Below are 18,298 nucleotides of genomic sequence, written 5' to 3'. Positions count from 1 at the left end.
TAACCTTTTCGACGCCAACGACTCATATATACGCACCACAGGTTCCACGCCAACGACCTATATTATATATACGTCCATTACTTCAATGCAAAAGCAACCTTTGTTCAATTGTAGGCATTGCAATATATAGAAGCCTGGCGTATGGGTGATGTCTTTTGTATTTGACGTGGCGGCGAAAAGGTTAAACACGAATACCTGTGTTTTTGAACGCATTTTTTTTGTTTTTATGGTTTTGGTATTATGACAACGTCGCGGAGTAGCGACTGTCGATAAATTATTGCAAACTGTATAACGGGCATCGCTTATTACCACGCGCACTGAGTTGCATGGTACAGTCACCAGCACCAATATCTGACGGAACAAGCGTGCATAAATATCTGATACAACTCTATTTCTAGGGCCGGAAGGATGTGTCAAATATTTTTGCACGTTCCGCTGTGGCAGATATTAATGCTGGTGACTGTACCAGGCACTTAGTTCTTGTTAAACGTGCGGGCGGATGCGGCGACCAGATTTTAAAAGGCGACCGACCATTTCGCTATTGGATGTAGTTTTTCTGTTACATGGTTAACGATTGTTTAAAATCATTGTTTTCTTGATGAAAATAACTAGCAAGCCGCATTCGTAATGAGTTAAGAATTAAGAACCACTAATTTTGAAATATTTTAATTAACTCTCGGCGAACAGACGATTAGTAATAATACTAGCTGTTGCCTGCGACTCCGTCCGCGTAGAATTCGTTTATCGCTATCTCGCGGGAACTACAATTTTCCGGGATAAAAACTATCCTATCATGTCTTTCCCTGGCGCTTAAACTATTTGTATACCAGTGGCGTAGCTAGGTAACCAAAGGCCCTGGGGCAAAAAATAAACTCCCTACTTCAGCCCCGTCTAGCCCTCCGATAGCTACGCCAATGTTGTAATGTAAGTATACCGAATTTTATCAAAGTAAATCAGTTCAGCGGTTTAGTCGCGACAATGACAAGGTAACAAACAGACTTACAAACTTTCGCATTTATAATATCAGTGGGTGATCATAGCTTACTCATGTAATATTATTAATAATTATTAAACAAATGAATGTGATATGATAACAATTATCGCGTTCTAGGTCAATTTCATTGACTTACTTTATCATTCGTACGTGATGTCTTTATCGACGTTATGTTTGGGTTGACAAATTGAAAAATAAGCTGTTTTCGCCATTTTGCCAGGAGGACTCCAACAGTCTACAGGGAACTTCTAAGCAGAAGACGTTTGAATACAAGGTAATACAACATCTAATTAAATTAGGGAGGAATACCTACGTATTAATTAATTTAAATAATGCGGCTGTTAGTTAAAAAATAAGTAAGGCTATTAGTTAAGTAGCTTTCGTAAAAAATATCCTTTTGCATTTTATCAAGGCGGTGTGGTAGATAACTGACATGGCTTTCACGCTGCCGTGGGTGGTAGTCATGGATAGGCTATGCCGTATTATTAACAACTTGCGTTTACCCGCGGCTTCGCACGCGTAAATCATTATAGATACATAAGTTTAATTGAAATTCCGGGATTTTATTACCTAAATTCTTGTGGGAATTCCCTAAAATTACATCGTGGTTTTCATTGACGTTAAATTAAAACACGCATGCCAAATTTCACGATTCTAAACCCAGCGGTTGTTATTTCGAGATTTTATCCCTATCCCGTGGGAATATCGGAATAAAAAGTAGCGCTATGTGTTATTCCAGATATCCAGCTATCTACTTACCAAATTTCATGACTAAGCCCAGCGGGTATTAGTTCGAGATTGTATCCCTATCATCAGCAGTAGAACTAAGGTTAACGACATAGCCCGAAGAATTGCGAAACTAAAGTGGCAGTGGGCGGGGCACATTGCTCGCAGGACGGATGGCCGATGGGGCCAGAAGGTTCTCGAATGGCGTCCGCGGACCGGGAGACGAGCTGTCGGTAGGCCTCCAACAAGATGGAACGACGACTTGGTTAAGATCGCGGGATCGCGGTGGATGCGGAAAGCACAAGACCGGTCTGAGTGGAGAGCCTTGGGGGAGGCCTATGTCCAGCAGTGGACGTCTTTCGGCTGACATGATGATGATGATGATGGTGGTATCCCTATCCCGTGGGAACATCAGGATAAAAAGTAGCCTATGTGTTATTCCAGACGTCCAGCTATCTACATATCAAATTTCATTACTCCCGCGGTTGTTATTTAAGAATAAGAATAAGAATAATTTTTATTTATCTAAAAATGACCACTATTACAATATACCAGATATATCTGGTGAGTACCAAACTAGGCTGAGCCTGTATCTTGGCACTCAACTGAGTCGGTTTACAAATTTACCAATTTTCTTTGTTACACTTTGTTTAGAGATGTTATCCCTACAACCCATGGGAATATAGGGAATAAAAAGTATCCTATGTTTTAATCTAGGTTATAAACTAACTTTTTGCCAAATTCCATCCAAATCCGTCCAGCCGTTTCAGAGTGAAGAAGTAACAATCGACTTAAAACTAATATGCTTCCAGAAACTGGGCCGCTGACGCTAATATTATTTAATACGAGAGAGAGAGGGAATGGTACGATACGAACTTTGAATTTCGTAGTAGCCCTTCTGTACTGTCTAACGCGCTGATGTTCGCGATCGCATTATTCCATTCACCATCTCTTTCTACCCTCGTCGTATACCATGTGACAAAGAAGTAGGTAATGAAAATGATTGAGATTCCAAGTGTGTTAGATCCTTTTTTATGTAAATTAATTTAGCCAGTTTTGATGTATGGAGTGTACAAGTTAAGATGAACAATCTCTGTGTAGACAAGTGTCCGTTGAAAGCATGAAACATGAAGCAGAAAGTGGGTACATTTTAAAGTGAACTAAAAAGCAGAAAGTGAGTAAACAAATACAGTAAAATCACTGCTTTTAGCAGATCACAAAAATTCACCGACTAAGTAAAATATGTTATTGTGGAGGGAGGGAGGTTCCAATAGAGACATCCGTCGCCAGGCAGGTGTTTAAGTGACTTTCCACCGGCGAGACGAGACGAGAATTGAAATTTGTATGGCGGCGCGGCTCGCGGCTAGCGCGTGAGAATGCATACAAATTTCAATCCTCGTCTCGCCTCGCCAGTGGAAAATCACCATTATGCCTGGGGGACCGAAGTCCAAAGGACGAGCGTCGGTAGCTGTATATACGCGTCCGAGTTGTGAAACTTCGTTAGCGTGATGTAGAACACGAACACGGTTGGAGTTTCTGTATGTGCTCACTAGATGGCACTAGGAGTCGCTACATTATGTATGATGGATTGTTACAATACGGTATTTGACTATTTTGTATATGTTTTATAAATTAAAACTGCACAATGCCTGTTATCGAATAGAAAAACAATTTTTAAGCTACCTTTACAAATAACAAAGTTATAAAGGTTTGAAATTCAAGATTAGACAGAGAAAGACATACTGGCATGTGACGTCACACGCCAGTACCGCCATACTTGCTGCATAGAGAAAAGCGTGTGAGAAAGATAGGTGTATAGATTTTTCAAAAAATCACTATAAATCCAATTTTCAACCGATTTAAATTTTCTCCTCGCTAAACACTATCTGTATATTTATTGTTTACGTTATACAATCACCTGTTTTAATTATTTAGCCAATGTTTGGTCCGATCAAAGTTAAATTTAAATTAAGTAGGTAGGGCTTCCACACTTTTGTCCAAACTATATTAAGTACCTATTTATCTATTCCAAATCTAGACACGCGGGAGCGTGTCAAGCCATGTTCAAGCTAACACAACTGGCGAGCAGCACCTTGTGTAATTTTACCCGTTATCTACCAAAAGAAGTTGGTGAAACTAGGCTTACAAGATTTACCCCCGGTTTCACCATCCATTATTAATTTTAACCGACGGATAAATGTGATGCCGTCTCTGTTTGTTTTGTTCAAATAGACTGAGACGCCATCACATTTATCCGTCAGTTTAAATTAATCAATGGGTGGTGAAACAGCTCCTTAAGATAACATACAATCAAGTAGGTAATTCTTCCGTCATATGGAAAAAAGACAGTTAAAAAAGACAGGTTAGCTCAACTATTATTTATTACTTTTCTCGTGTACGAAACAAATGAACAGCGGGGCTACTATGAAATTCCAAAATCGAAGTTCGTGTCGTTCGGTCCTTCTGACACTTATACTGTTTAATACGAGAGCGAGAGGGACGGTACGATACGAACTTCGATTCGAACTTTCGATTTTCGAACTTCGGAGTAGGCCCTCAGACCCTATACTACGATGTACAAAATTCGAACTTCGTGTCTTGCCTTCCCGCTGACGCTAATATTCAACGAGTATACGCTTAAGTATATAAAACGAATAAGAGGGACAGAATAGATAGGACGGGTATTTCCACGATATAGAAAATAACATAAATCGAGCGTACGATCGTCAGATAAAAAACGACATGTTGTGATACACTGAACATGGCTAGCTCGAAGTTCATCGTAACATCATTTTTGGTCAGAAATTAAATAGCGCTTCCAAATTATTATTTTTTTGAACAGGTGCGTCCATAAGCCAACTGAATATGGCAAAACTGTATCGTAACTTTTATCTAAAAATTTTAACGTTTAGATTCCTTTGAAACTATAACTCAAGCGGTTCCTTTTTTGTCTTTTACTTATCATGTTTTCTTGACATAGTTTATGCTATTATGTTAAAGTTCACAAATGGCAAAGTTTATCAGGCCTCGTGAGGTGATGCACATGGAATAGTAGATTGTTGCACCAAGCAAAGCAGAAAGTTATTTATTAATGCAGCGAGGCCGATTTGGAGCCCGAGCGTTAGCGAGGGCTTTAAAAAGCACGAAGGCAATATAAATTACTTAATGCGAGGCGCATAATCTGATTTCTTTCAATTTCAATTACCGGACGTGGACGTACAATAAATACCGATTTGGAAATACCGTCATGATATTTTGTGATACGCCCATAGAAACTCTTGTCAGTTTGACTTGACACCAGTTTGTATGGGCGTGTACACGATATAACGGGTCGGTATTTCCATGTCGGTATTATCCGTGCCGGTAAATAGTGTCACCCAAAATGTCCACGGAAAATTCGCAAGGTTCCCGCCCAATTTGTTTTTTTTTTTTTATTTCTCTTTTTTTGACAAGAGTTAGTAGCCAGTAGCAGGTATTTTTACCCGCGATCTGTCAAATTTGCCATTTTGCGCCAGGCTGGCCAACCAAACACACAGTTTTTTTTAACACGGCTACTTACTATTTTTGATAGGATTGGTAGCAACAATTTTTTGTACGCAATCTGCCAAATTTCAGAAGACCGTCAGGTTGACGAACCTAACACTAGATTTTTTTACACTATGCAGGTTAATTTTTTAGCAAAAATACTTGTGTTACCTCTTTGGTGGTGTAATTAAAAAAATCTAAAACAATGCAATAAATAAAGGATTGTCATTATTTTTTTCTGCGCTAGAGCAGAAAAGTCCCGCTTTGTGCTTGGTATTTAGTGCGGTTATGATGAAATTAAAGCATAGTTGGAAGAAAACAAATTTAATCGAATGACCAATTATAATTTTAGCTAATGAGCTAAAGTAATGACTTATTGATGAACGCGGCAGTTATTTTGATGTTTGTTTGTTTTGACATTTTGATCTGTCACTGTCAGTCATTATGTCATTAAACGCTGCGTATATTCCGAATATTTCCGAATACGATTCTAAAGTTGAAAATATACCGCGACAACGACGAGCTTCAACTATAGCTAGCTCAAGCATGCGACAAGTTATCGTCTTATGACTTCGCACATTTTGGCACGTCCGCCGTCCGCACGTCCCAGTGTTACGATTACCATAATTAACAACACACGCGTGGAATAGTCCGGTTATTGCTTTATTTAAATATTCTAAAAAGTTATTCGCTGTTGCTAAATTAGTATAAATAAATTATGAAATTTTCTTCAAAAGTAACTTTAATTAGCATCTTTTGAGTATTTTAAATTACTTTTAAAACTGTTAACAAAAAAATAATTAGGATTTATTTATGTACTGAAGTTAAAATTTCTCATATGGCTTACAGGTTTCAACTTCAGCTGCGAAAAATGAAGTTTGAGCTGTTTTTGTTAGTCTTACTGTGTCTACTGAAATTTCACGTAGACTGTAAATGGGGACCAGTGAGGGAAGATTGGTTCGCGAGCGACACTGCTAATGAGATCGAGACGCGCAGGCCGCAGAGGTATATGGCTGATCCCCCAGACCATACCAAGCTGATCCCTATGGCCAGATACACCTTACACAATGCAGGTAGGAATTCTTTCTAAAAAAAATTGTGGTATATTTATTATAGTCAATATTTTGCTCCTGGGCTTGTGGCAGTTGATCTTTGCAAGATCCTTGTCTAAGTGTACCTTATTAATTACTTTGAATTATGAAGCTTACTAAATAAATTTAGATATTTGGGTTGGTGTTGAAATTGTGCGATGTTCCTGAAAAGGCAAGGCCCCTGCTGTTGCATGGCCAATACCAATTCTCTAATTTTTCCTTATTATTAAATACATACTTTTAATCTTATCAACTCCATAGTGTATTGGCCTCTTTTGACCAAATTAATTAATTAATTAAGTTCTGATAGGTAGAAAAAAGTTAAATTAAGGCATGGGTAGAACTATGCTTATTCTTATATTTTTTGGAATGTTACAAACTTCCTCTTTAGATTTTGCATATAAGGAAGTTGTTGAAATTTAATGTTTTCAGAATTATTATTATCATATTAATTAAGATTATTACAAAGTAAAAAAGATTTTTGAATTTGAATCACAGGTGGGATTTGAACCCGCACCTCCACTGGCTTTACATGCCAAAGCCGAAGGTGTCATACCAACTAGATTACTGGGGTGGGAATCAGTTAACCCTTTTCCAGGCCCCCCTAATTTATATATGCTTTTGCAAAATAAATCACTGTTTTATTTCTAATTGTTTACCAATGAGGTATTAATTTAAAGACAAATAGTATTTTTAACAACTTCAATTGATTTTGTACCATATTGTAAAAATAGCAAGGTCGAATATTTGTGCACATGTATGTGGTTGCTATATGGACTATGCCTGGAAAAGGGTTAAACTAGTTGAAAACTTCAGCAATCTGGAAACTTTTTTGATTTTAAATAAAATAAAAAATTTATTGAGCAAGTGTGTTGCCAATAAAAACAAATTCATAATATTATAATCAGTCTTTTTTTTTTTCTTTTCAGATTGGGCATCCATAGCTACGGTATCGGTACAACCTGCAATTGTGGGATTCCCATTCTCTAATGTCAAGTCCATTGCTGATGGTTACATAGCTAATTCAACTGGCATACCTTACTTCTACATGTCACCATTAGACTTTACGGCTAAGGATTTGGCGGTATGTTCTTATTTCATAAAAATATAGTTACTCATAGTTAAAAGAAGTGTTTATAAATTTTATGCTATTTTGGTCCTCTAATTGTATCTTTAATTTTTTGGGGGATGATAAATAATAAATAACTGAAAAATCCACCTAGAAGCTTTAAGCTAGCTCAGCTTATCCAGCCACAAACCATTTCTATGGTTAATAATTAATAAGACATTAATCTTACCCATACAAATACAACTTGTAAAAAAAGACAACTGCATATCCCAAACTTTACAAATAATTAAAGCTTTTTATAAAAGTTACATTGGATTATTTTTAACAGAAAAATAGCCGGGCCACAGTACTTGTAAGTTTGGAGGAGACCAGATACTGCGAGAGCCAGAAATGGGACCCAGAAGACCCAAGGTGCACGAGGCTCATGCTCACTGGGATTATGAAAAAGGCAAGTAGAAAATGATAATTATCTATTGCTACATGGAATGCATTGCAGCATGGATTGTATGCATGTAATGCTTATTCATCTGTATTTCTAATAAAATTATTATAAAGATGGTAAGGTTTTCTGCAGAACTACAGCACGGATTTTTAAAATGCTTTCAATAATACAAAGCCATTACAGACCATACTTTTTGTCCTGGGAAATTGCAAAGTTGCCATATTGTTTTAGAACTCCATTAATTGTGCCTTGCTCTTCCTTTGTAGGTCTGGTTGCCCTTCGGCAAAGGCCTCCTCTAGCCTTCTCCACTCATGTATATTTCTCGCTATCCTACTCCAAGTTCTGCCAGCAACCCGACATATGTCATCAACCCATCTTTTTTGTGGTCTACCTCTCTTTCGCTGGCCATCTCTTGGGTACCATTCAGTTACTATTCTGCATCACCACCACCAAGTATGACTAATTTTTCCCTTCCTCTTATGTGTGGCTTGCCCATTTCCACTTGAGTGAGACGTCTAATTTTTTGTGCTATGTCGAGTACTCTTGTTTTGTGTCTGATAGTATAGTAACGGTTTTTATTTTATTGGATTTTCTTGTCCCCAGCATACTTTGTTCCATTGCTTTTTATCAGCTTGTGTTTGTTCATATTGTTCTGTGATATAGGCCATGATTGACATCCATTTATTAGAACTGGGAGTATGCATGAGTTAAACAGCTTGCCCTTGGTAGTTGTATGTAATGTCTTGTCTTTCATAACTTCCTCCATACTCAAGTACTTTTCCAAGCATTCGTTATTCTTTTTTCTATTTCTTTATTTATGTTCTCTTTTGTGGACATCACTTGTCCCAAGTAAATACATTCATCTGTGAAGTCAATTACAGTGTCCCCTACCTTTATGGTTTATTTCTCTCAGTTCATCATTAGTTTTGGTCTTTTCTGAGTTTATTTTCATTCCTACTTTCTCACTTTCACTTGCCAGGGTGTTTATCATTATATTTAATTCCTCAGGTGTTTTGGCGAACAACACAATGTCGTCAGCGAATCTTAAGTGTGTTAGTTTGTGACCATCAATGTTTAGACAAAAGTTTTCCCAATTGGAGGTTTCTAAGGTTTGGATTTGGAGGATCCTAAAGACTGTTTCCAAGACTGTTGAGAACAACATTGGAGATGGGGGGGTCCCCTTGTCTAACTCCTTTTTGTATATTAAAGATGTTCCCTTTCCTTTCCAGTTGAATACAGCCCGTGTTACTCTTGTACAGTCTGATGTAGTTTTGTTCTATTCCTTGTTCTTTAAGAGCTTGCCATATTGCTGTGTGAATCAGTGAATCAAAAGCTTTACTGTAGTCAATGAAAGCAACATAATATTTAAGTTGGTATTCGCTGCACTTTTCCAATATTTGTCTTACGACATGAATATGATCTATGACTGAGTAGTTCCTGCGGAATCCCGCTTGTTAAATTGGCTGCTGTTCGTCTAGTATCTTTTCAATCCTTTTTAAAATAATTTAGGCGAATATTTTATAAATATTGGACATGATACTAATTGGATGATAGTTGCTTATGTTATGAGGGTCCCCTTTTTTGTATATTAGAATAATGTTGGATTGACACCATGGTTGCGGAATGATTTCACTTTGGACACCTTTGGATAACGCCATTAAAGATGTGTAGAGACTGGTACTATTGCTGTTTTCGATCGTTTCAGGATTTTGTTAGCTATCCCATCAGGACCTGGAGCTTTCTTTATTTTGAGTCTTCAATTGCGTCGGCAACCTCTTCTTCGAGAAGGTATACTTGGAACCGCTGTAGTGACATCTACACTCGCGGACAAAGAATACGGGTCGGTACGAAAAATTAGAATATCTCCTAAAATAATAGAGCAAGGAGCATGGATTAAACTGTATATTGTAGATAATTCTATAGTTAATAAAACGACATCAAAGGTTTGAAACGTTATTCATTTGTTTATTAACATTACATACATGCAAAACAAAATATCAACAAATTTTACGTAGAAAAATTAACACTTGTTACCTCACATACAACAGAAAAAAAAAACGTTAAACCAAATTAATACTTCGTATTGCCGCCACGGGCTCTTCTTACAGCTTCCAGACTATTAGGCATGCTAATTATTAAGTTTCTTATGCGATGTTACGGGATATTGATCCATTCTTCCACTAACGCATGTTTAAGGTCTCTAAGTGTAGCCGGGGCGGGGTTTCGATTTCTTACACGCATTCCAAGCTCGTCCCATACATGCTCGATCGGATTTAAGTCCGGACTTCTCGAGGGCCAGTTCATACAAATGATGCCAACGTCGTCAAAGTAATGATTTACAATGTAAGCTGTGTGTGGCCTGGCGTTGTCATGCATGAACATGGAATTTTCACCCATATTAATTAAGTATGGGCCATCCATGCTCATTAAAGAATCTATTCCACTTATCTTGCACTAGTTAGCTTACCATTTTCTATGAACACTAACTCCGTGCGAGTCTCTGAAGAGATTCTAGCTCAGACCAGAATAAACCCACCGCCGAACGACACCTTTTCCTCAAAACAAGCTGGAATAAAACGTTAACCTGGCCGTCTGTAAACTCTTCGCCGCCAGTAATGTGCAAAGAGCATAAATCTGGATTCATCAGAAAACATAATTCTTGCCCATTATTCGTCTGCTCACCGTCTGTGTTCGTGGGCGTAAAGCAATCTTGTTGTTCGATGCCCCCTTTCAAGTTTTGGGCCATTTGCCGGTCTATGTGGGATCAAATTAGCTTCTTGGAGCCGCCGCCTTACAGTGCTTATGTCATCTCTTCGGGTCTCTCGAAGTTGATTTTTGACTTCAACGGCCGTGAGGTGCCCATTTCGGAGCATGTTTGTAACAATAACAATAAATCGATCTTCTCGGTCTGCCGGTTCCTGGTATTCTAATGTTCTGCCCAGTTTCTCGGAAACGTTAGACGACTCATCTGCACGGTAAAAAATGACACGTTTGTTATTCTCACTGTTCTTCTCTGACTTCTGTCTGTCTTCTTCTAACATAGTGACGATACGTGTACATTCTTCTGGTGTTAGCGAGATGATAGTAAACTAAAAATGAACAAGAAAGACAACAATGAGTGCCGTTTATCATTATGCTTTGACAGATTGAGAAAAAAGTAAAACAAGTGCAATTTGAATGTAGACCCTAATCAGAGTTTTTTTCAAATTTTAACTTTTCCATCTACCATGTAAACATTTGAAGGTTGTATTTAATACGATATTAAATTATCTTTAATATAGAGCCAGTTTCGTGTAAGTACTCCTTTTAGTTTTCAAAATTTAAAGGTTTTCGTCACTGAACCGTATTATTTGACCGCGAGTGTAATTTAATTTCGTCTTGTTCTGAGTTGTTCTCATATTATAGCTCTTTGTAGAATTTTGTTGCTGTGTGCAGTATATCTTGTCTTCTGGTTCTTATTTTTTCACTTTTGTTCTTTATTTTCACTATCCAGTCTTTTCTGACATTTAATTGCTTGTATGCCTTTTTTGTACCTCGAGTTTTGATTATAAATTCCTCTATTATTTCCATTCTATGTTGCTTCCTGTCATTTCTCATGATTTCCTTTATCTTTTTGTTTGTTATTGTCAGCTGCTTCTTTTTGTTTCCTATATCTTTTGCTTCGATTAGTTTAGCTCTTCTAATAAGTTAATAGTTTTTATTGACATCCAGCTTTTTATCTCATCCTTGTTTGTTCTATGCTGATCAGTCGTGGCTTTTAATGTTTCCTCAATCCAGTTATATTTTCCTAGTATGTCCATATTTGTAGTAATATATTTATAGTTCTTAAGTGTTTCTTCCAAAGTATTGACCGCTTTTTCCAAATCACTCTTTTAGTTTGGTATTTCCGGGGTTAACTCTTGGTCTTGGTTTTTTCTGTTGGGTTGTTTGCAGTTCTGCCCTGACGATTCTATGATTTGTGTTAAAATTTAACGTACTTATTACATCGAAATTTGAAAAACAAGTGGTTCTGTTGGTCATAATGAGTACCTTTGGACAAAGGGAATTATCTAATGCTTCTTATCTCTTATAGGTCAAAGAAGGCACTCCTGAGTACACGTTCGCTAAAGGCGGCTTGTTCGAGAGACATCCAGCTATGGCCAACTTCCCTCCTGGTATGTGTACCTATTTATATACATACTTTCTTCCATTCTCAACTGTATTACTATTCTATCGTGTGCCACTTATAGTGCACTGGACTATGAATGTGTTCAGTTGAAGGAACAGTAATATATTGCAAAAACAACCAAACCGGTTATTTATGTTCGTCAATATATGTGTAGGTGCTATGTATGCTTAATTTTAGCGGAGACAAGATGTACACAACTACAGAATCAAGCAATTGCATTAATCTGAAATCCATATCTCGCCACGCTCGCTTTGTAAATTTGATACTAGCCTAGTCCTAGCTACGTAGTGTAGCGTTATTTTAACACCAGCAATAAAACCAGTGTTTAAAACTGGTAATAAACCTTGCCCGCATTGCGTTTCTGTGGAAATATTTGCAGTAATACCTAAGTAGATACTTACATTTTTATTGCAGATCACGATTGGTTCGTAGCAAAACTGAAGATAGCTCAAATTGCAATGGTGGATTACTTTGGAGGTGCTAAATACATATCCGTTAAGGATTACCTTGCCTATAACTACACCGAAATCGATACCACATTATCAGGAATCAAACATTAATAATCTGTCAATATTTCTGGACTAATATTTTTTATGTGGCATCAAATATATTTGAGCTTTCAGTGACCAATTATATCTGAACTGAAATTGTGTACCTACAGATATTTTTGGACACACAGTTCAGATTTATTTGCTGCTTATAAGATGATAAAGTGATATAGTAAAACAAATGTGATATTACGAAGATGAACCTAGAGGTTATTTTTGTAAGCGTTTTTTATATTTTACAATAAAAATTGTTTTTAATTTTGTGTTTTTATTAAAAAAAATATACATTTGGAATGATAATGTTAAATGATAATAATAACGAAAATAAAAGCACCATTCGGCTGTACCCCTAGAGCAGTCTTTCCCAAAGTGGGCAATAACGCCCCCTTGTGGGCGCTGGAGGCTTAGAGGTGGGCGGTAAGAGGCCTAGAAAAAATCTTCACCTTTGTGCGCTACAAAATAACTGATTTTCGAAATGGGCGTCAGACGAAATTAGTTTGGGAACCTCTGCGCTAGTGGCTATCAAGCCGAGAGTTAGATAACATTATGTTATAACCATTATTACTATCTTACAAACTGAATTGTTTTTAATACCCTCTTAATAGCTATTTATACTTAGACCATTAACAAGTGCTATAAAGTTTGTTGCAGTCCACCTACCGAGATAAATGTATCTCACGGTAACTGCATATCAAGGAAAATATAACAACACTGCGCACATGTCAGGGGCCATAAGGTGTATATTGCTGTGATTTATCACTGTCTTATCATACTAGCATCGTTTAGCTATAAAATAAATAATTAAATACAGGTTACTACAAAAATCCAAAGTAATAAATTATCATTGAATAATATAAGTCCGCCATAACATAGTAAAATGTTAAAATATTTAAATGTTGGATAATTGACTGAAAACTTGTCATAACAACAGGTACAAGAATCAACATTGTTATTGTTGCTGTATTTCTATGGAGTAAAAGGCTAGCGGTTATCATTCGCCACGTATTTCTCGACCAGCAACGGCATGCATTTTACGACGGCATGAATGCACTACCTAATAATATGTGCGCTTATGGCAAATTATTTACCTAATGGTCGTACATTTAGTCGACAAATACTTGGACGACATTAGCCGTATCCGAACAAAGCGTAAAGGATGATCGTTACGTTTTTTTCTAGATTGCTTATAGTTTATAACAATTGCACTTTACCGTTGCAGTGTACGCAAGAAGCTATTGGTCTAGGATGGCTTCCACTGCTGTTGTACGCGTGGTGCACTAGTGCATTCACTGGCTCCTCACTCACCCGCTTTACGTCCAAGGGCATTGCCATGATCTGTAACAAACACGTCTTTATAGGGGCGGTCTGAAAGTCAATTATTTTACGAACAATTCGTGTATATGTATAATTAGAATCTCGGAAAGGGTTCTAACGATTTCGATGAAATTTGGTATGTAGGGGTTTTCGGGGATGAAATATCGATCTAACTTGGTCTTATGTCTGGAAAAACGCTTGGTACCTACTTATACTTATTATAGGTGCGGCACGCCTCTACCTCATTTGGCTTGTAGTCTGTGGCCCTTGCGAAAAGGTTGCCGATCACTAGTATAAAATAAACAATTTGACAGTGCTGTTGTTTTGGCACCAATTATATTTTAAAATGAAAGTAACTTAACTAGGTAATACAGACGTATTGTGTTGCTGTTTTGAAGAGCCAGTCACAAGTATAATATTCGGGACCTAGCGGGCGCATTTATTTACAAGGTCTTATATAGGTAAAGACAAATTGAAGTTTTTAACTTACATTCTCAGCATGTTTTTCCCCATCAGTATCAGTCGGCAAAGTATTAAGGTGGCTGATATCCGGTTTCTCATAAGAGCTGCTCACATTTTCTGACAGTTTTAAATTCACTAATGCTAAGTCAATAATATTGGACGAATGGGGCATTGTGGTAGTCAAGTTTAAATTACCAATTGGCTGATTGTACGCTTTAGTGTTGCCCACATATTCCGATATAGCTATGTTTTCTAGCCATTTCTCATGTAAGCAATACAGGTTCTTATAAGTGCAGAGCATCATGTCTCTAGTTCTGCATCTCTCGTCTAGCAACTGTTTGATTGCTTGTTGTAAACTGACAGTCTTTTCGTTCAGTATTTTCTTCCAATTGGCCAGTTCTTCTACCATCAGGCTAAAAATATAGTAAGCATTTTGTTTATTATTATTTGTTTATCAAGGACTGTATTGTAAAATACCGTTGCACGTTGTTTGGATAAAATATTGTAGAAAACATATGAAAAGAGGTAATGATGCATGAATAATGATCTAGAAAATATGTATTTTTATTAAATTTTACGTTGTTTTAAACTTGAGCTAGAATAATGACATGACAAAATATTGCAAATCCACAATTAAGTTTAAATAATTAGCTACATAATCATTAACCAAATTAAATACCTGCTAGCCAAAAATTTACTCCTCCACACTTCACATTGTCCTGCAAGCCACTCAGTTTGTTCCTGAAAACATAGGTTTCTCAAAGACAAGTGAGGAGTGTGATTTTACAAATAAATATAGGGCCTAAACCACACAGAAGAGACGTGGGACGGGGTGCGTCGCGGACGGGGCAGAGAGGCCCAAACTTCGAAGCGTCACGTCCGCGCCGCGTCTCTGCCTCGTCTCTTTTGTCAGCTGTGGATCGCAATGATTGTATACATCAGGGATGTAACGGATGTGGTTTTATCGGAACCGAAAGCGGAACCAGATGTTTTCAATTTAGTTTATCAGAACCAGAAAGGGAATCGGAACCGAAAACGGAACCGGAACCAGAATCAGAGCCTGAGTGATATAATAGGTGGACGAGATGTTAAGGGTATATAGGTCTACTAAACCTGAGGATCTATTTCGCGATCACAATCAAATGATAGTTTTCGCATACAAAAACTGTCATTAGATTGTGATTGCGAGTGTCAGAAACATTACATAAATTAGCATTCTGTTTGTTTTTGATGTACGCCGCTCATATCCACTCGCCGTGGTAAGCATTGACATCCGATATAACTTCCGTTTCAAAAGTAACGGAACCATAACCGAAACGGATGTGTAATATCAAACGGAAGTTCTGACTTAACGGAAACGGAATCGGACTTCCATAACATCCCTGGTATACATTCAATGTGAAAACTGATTCAAGGGGCGCCGCGACTGCCAAGCTCCCCTATTCCACGTCTTCTGTGTGGTTTGCGCCTAGGATTTATGTCTAGGTTACTAAAATCATTGGTCATATAATTTGCTACAAGTTTTAAAGTTATTTGGTTGTCTTCAACTCTTATCCAGCTTGACACCTGCCGATTTACTATGAAGCAATGCTCAATGCAATGTAATCTACCGAAATGTATACTAAACTAAGTAGTGACAGTAAGGCCATGTATGCACTATGCAGATAGCTGCGCGGTTTTAGTCTGCCATCTCTCTTCAAAGTATCGCTCAAGAAAAACGCGAATGGTTAGCGCCATAGTGCATAGTAAATGTAGCTTCACTTGACAGCATTATGAAATTAAATCTTTGGCTCACAGTTTTTATACAAACCTGATGTGTTGATAGGTGTTGAGCAGAGTTTAGCAAAGCATCTGCTAGATGCTTCTTATCCTCATTGAGGGACTGGACTTGGGTCTCCAGGTCTTCACCCATCGAAGCAACCAACATAGTTTTCAATTCTTTATTCACCTGCGAGTCAAAAAATAAACAATAATAATATTTTGTGTATTTGCTTTAATGTAACAGCATATTTTGTATGACATGGTAGACTGTTTAAATGTTTCAAGTTTGATAACATAATTGAAGATTGATTAGTCTTAATTAGAGATATCAAAAAAATAATCCTACAAATACTTCAGTCAAAAGATGATTGAAGAGTTGATTTAACCAATAAAAAAAAGTGTCCCACTTTTAATTGTCAGTTTTGTGACACAGTTAACCATACATGTTGTATAGACCGTCACAAAACTGACTAATAAATTTTGTATAGAAAATTAAAGATACACAGTATTATCATACAATTTCTTTGTGCTCATAACATAAAACATAATATTACATTAAAATGAATTGAAAAGTACAAATAAAAATCACAAATATAATAAAATAAAATTAAAACCAATAATAAATATCACTCTCTCTCACTTAAAAAGGATTAATTTTAATATAAGTAAATAATGAGGGCAGCAGGGATGGCAAAATATCACAAGTACCTAATTGAACCACTACAAATTTATAAGTTCTATAAATTGATACTATTAAATAAAAGGGTAGCCAAACTTTCTTCCATGCTGGGCACACCAACGCTAAACCACTGGTAACAAATATTTTAAATTAACCCCTCATATGCGGGAACTAAATAAAAGCACTGCATTCCAGTCTAATCTGTTTTAATAAGCACAAATTCTGCTGATTAAAATAAAAATGCAAAAAGATATCCTTAAATTTGACTCGGATCTGCATTTAAGCATACCAGGGGTTAACTGAAATTGTCATTAATACCTGAACTTGTTGTTTTAACTGTTCCTTCAGAGACTCATTATCCTGTAATAATTTTTCAATGGTAGCCTGCATTTCAGCCTTTTCTGGGTTTAGTTTTTCACTTTCTATCGCAGGGTTATCTCCTGTCGAAGTTAGCTTTGGCCTTGGCTTAAACTCATTCAGTTTAGTATCCATTTGTGACATCTGCGATATAAGGGTATTGATGTCCATGTTGTTCTTAGATTTTTTGGACTTTAATACAGCTTGAGGTACTATTGGCTTGACCGCAGCAGGGTAAGGCTCATATGGAACAAACTTAGGGCTTTTAGAATGTATGGTTGTCCTTTTTTTCTCTGTTTTGATAATGTTCGTCGGGTAAACTTGGATAAGCCGACCTGGGGCAAGACTTTCTTTGCTTCCTGAACATACAGTGGATTTTAGACTGACTTTCCGAACTGTTTCTGTACCAATTTCGTCAGATTCCATCCCATCACCAGCGGTTCGTGTCTTACTCATGATTTCTGTAATACATTTAAACAAGAAATAAGTAATATAAAGAATAACAAAGTAATGAATAATCAAGAGTAAGACTTCATGATAAATAAGTTAAAAATAACATGTCAGTACTTACTAGAGTTGAAAGGAGTTAGATTGTCCATGAATCGAAAAGTAGCAGTAGTTGAAAGTGATAAACTAATACAGATTTAAAAATAGCTTACTTAATTGCTGCAATGAAAATGTCAACTTTCAGATAAATAATCAATCTTAAATAGTCGAAATCAAATTGCGAATTTATCAAGATTGAATTTGACAAGTTACCACATACACAACACAGAACTTGAGAATATTTTATGCCGGCGACTACTGCACTTTAAATTGGTTTTTGATTTATTACAAGCCAATATGAACCTTAGGAGTGTATAAACAACGAAACCAATATTTTGGGTGCAGCAGTTTCGCGACCGCACAATCTTTTCACTGTCAAATATCCTTTGATTGATATGACACTTGACACCCATTATTGCCAACCTCAGAAGCAAAGCTATTTAAGATACACTTAAAAATGGTTTGAAATTACTCAAAATTTCTCAGTTCGGCTGCGTTCAGTACGGTGGGAATCACGCGGTTTTAAGCGCACCGTCTCTTTTCAGATTATCGCTTGAGAAAGAGACGGTGCGCTAAAACCACGCGATTCCCGTCGTGTCTGAAAGCAGCCTTACAA

The 18,298-nt window shown here is 37.0% G+C and overlaps 2 protein-coding genes across 4 annotated transcripts; one reads left to right on the top strand and one right to left on the bottom strand.

Annotated features, from left to right (window-relative positions):
• The first annotated feature begins 1,162 nt into the window (after nt 1-1,162).
• Nucleotides 1,163-12,821, top strand: CREG (Cellular Repressor of E1A-stimulated Genes). Of its 2 annotated transcripts, none has more exons than XM_074096390.1 (6): nt 1,163-1,268; nt 6,095-6,318; nt 7,266-7,420; nt 7,734-7,853; nt 11,920-12,001; nt 12,430-12,821. In XM_074096390.1, the coding sequence occupies exons 2-6, from the start codon at nt 6,117-6,119 to the stop codon at nt 12,573-12,575; spliced, it is 705 nt and encodes a 234-aa protein (XP_073952491.1). In that variant the 5' UTR covers nt 1,163-1,268; nt 6,095-6,116; the 3' UTR covers nt 12,576-12,821. The 2 variants fall into 2 exon arrangements, with proteins under 2 accessions (XP_073952491.1, XP_073952493.1); XM_074096392.1 differs by lacking the exon at nt 1,163-1,268 and adding an exon at nt 5,705-5,899.
• A 3-nt stretch (nt 12,822-12,824) lies between these two features.
• Nucleotides 12,825-18,068, bottom strand: LOC141434105 (golgin-45). Of its 2 annotated transcripts, none has more exons than XM_074096387.1 (6): nt 17,796-18,068; nt 17,098-17,597; nt 16,150-16,287; nt 15,019-15,080; nt 14,368-14,752; nt 12,825-13,898 (listed from the first exon to the last, which is right to left on the bottom strand). In XM_074096387.1, the coding sequence occupies exons 2-6, from the start codon at nt 17,590-17,592 to the stop codon at nt 13,755-13,757; spliced, it is 1,224 nt and encodes a 407-aa protein (XP_073952488.1). In that variant the 5' UTR covers nt 17,593-17,597; nt 17,796-18,068; the 3' UTR covers nt 12,825-13,754. The 2 variants fall into 2 exon arrangements, with proteins under 2 accessions (XP_073952488.1, XP_073952487.1); XM_074096386.1 differs by having other exon boundaries at nt 17,708-18,067.
• Nucleotides 18,069-18,298: the final 230 nt, after the last annotated feature.

The sequence above is a fragment of the Choristoneura fumiferana genome, chromosome 13 (genome assembly GCF_025370935.1).
Source record: "Choristoneura fumiferana chromosome 13, NRCan_CFum_1, whole genome shotgun sequence".
NCBI lineage: Eukaryota > Metazoa > Arthropoda > Insecta > Lepidoptera > Tortricidae > Choristoneura > Choristoneura fumiferana.
This window is presented reverse-complemented; position numbering and strand designations above follow the sequence as displayed.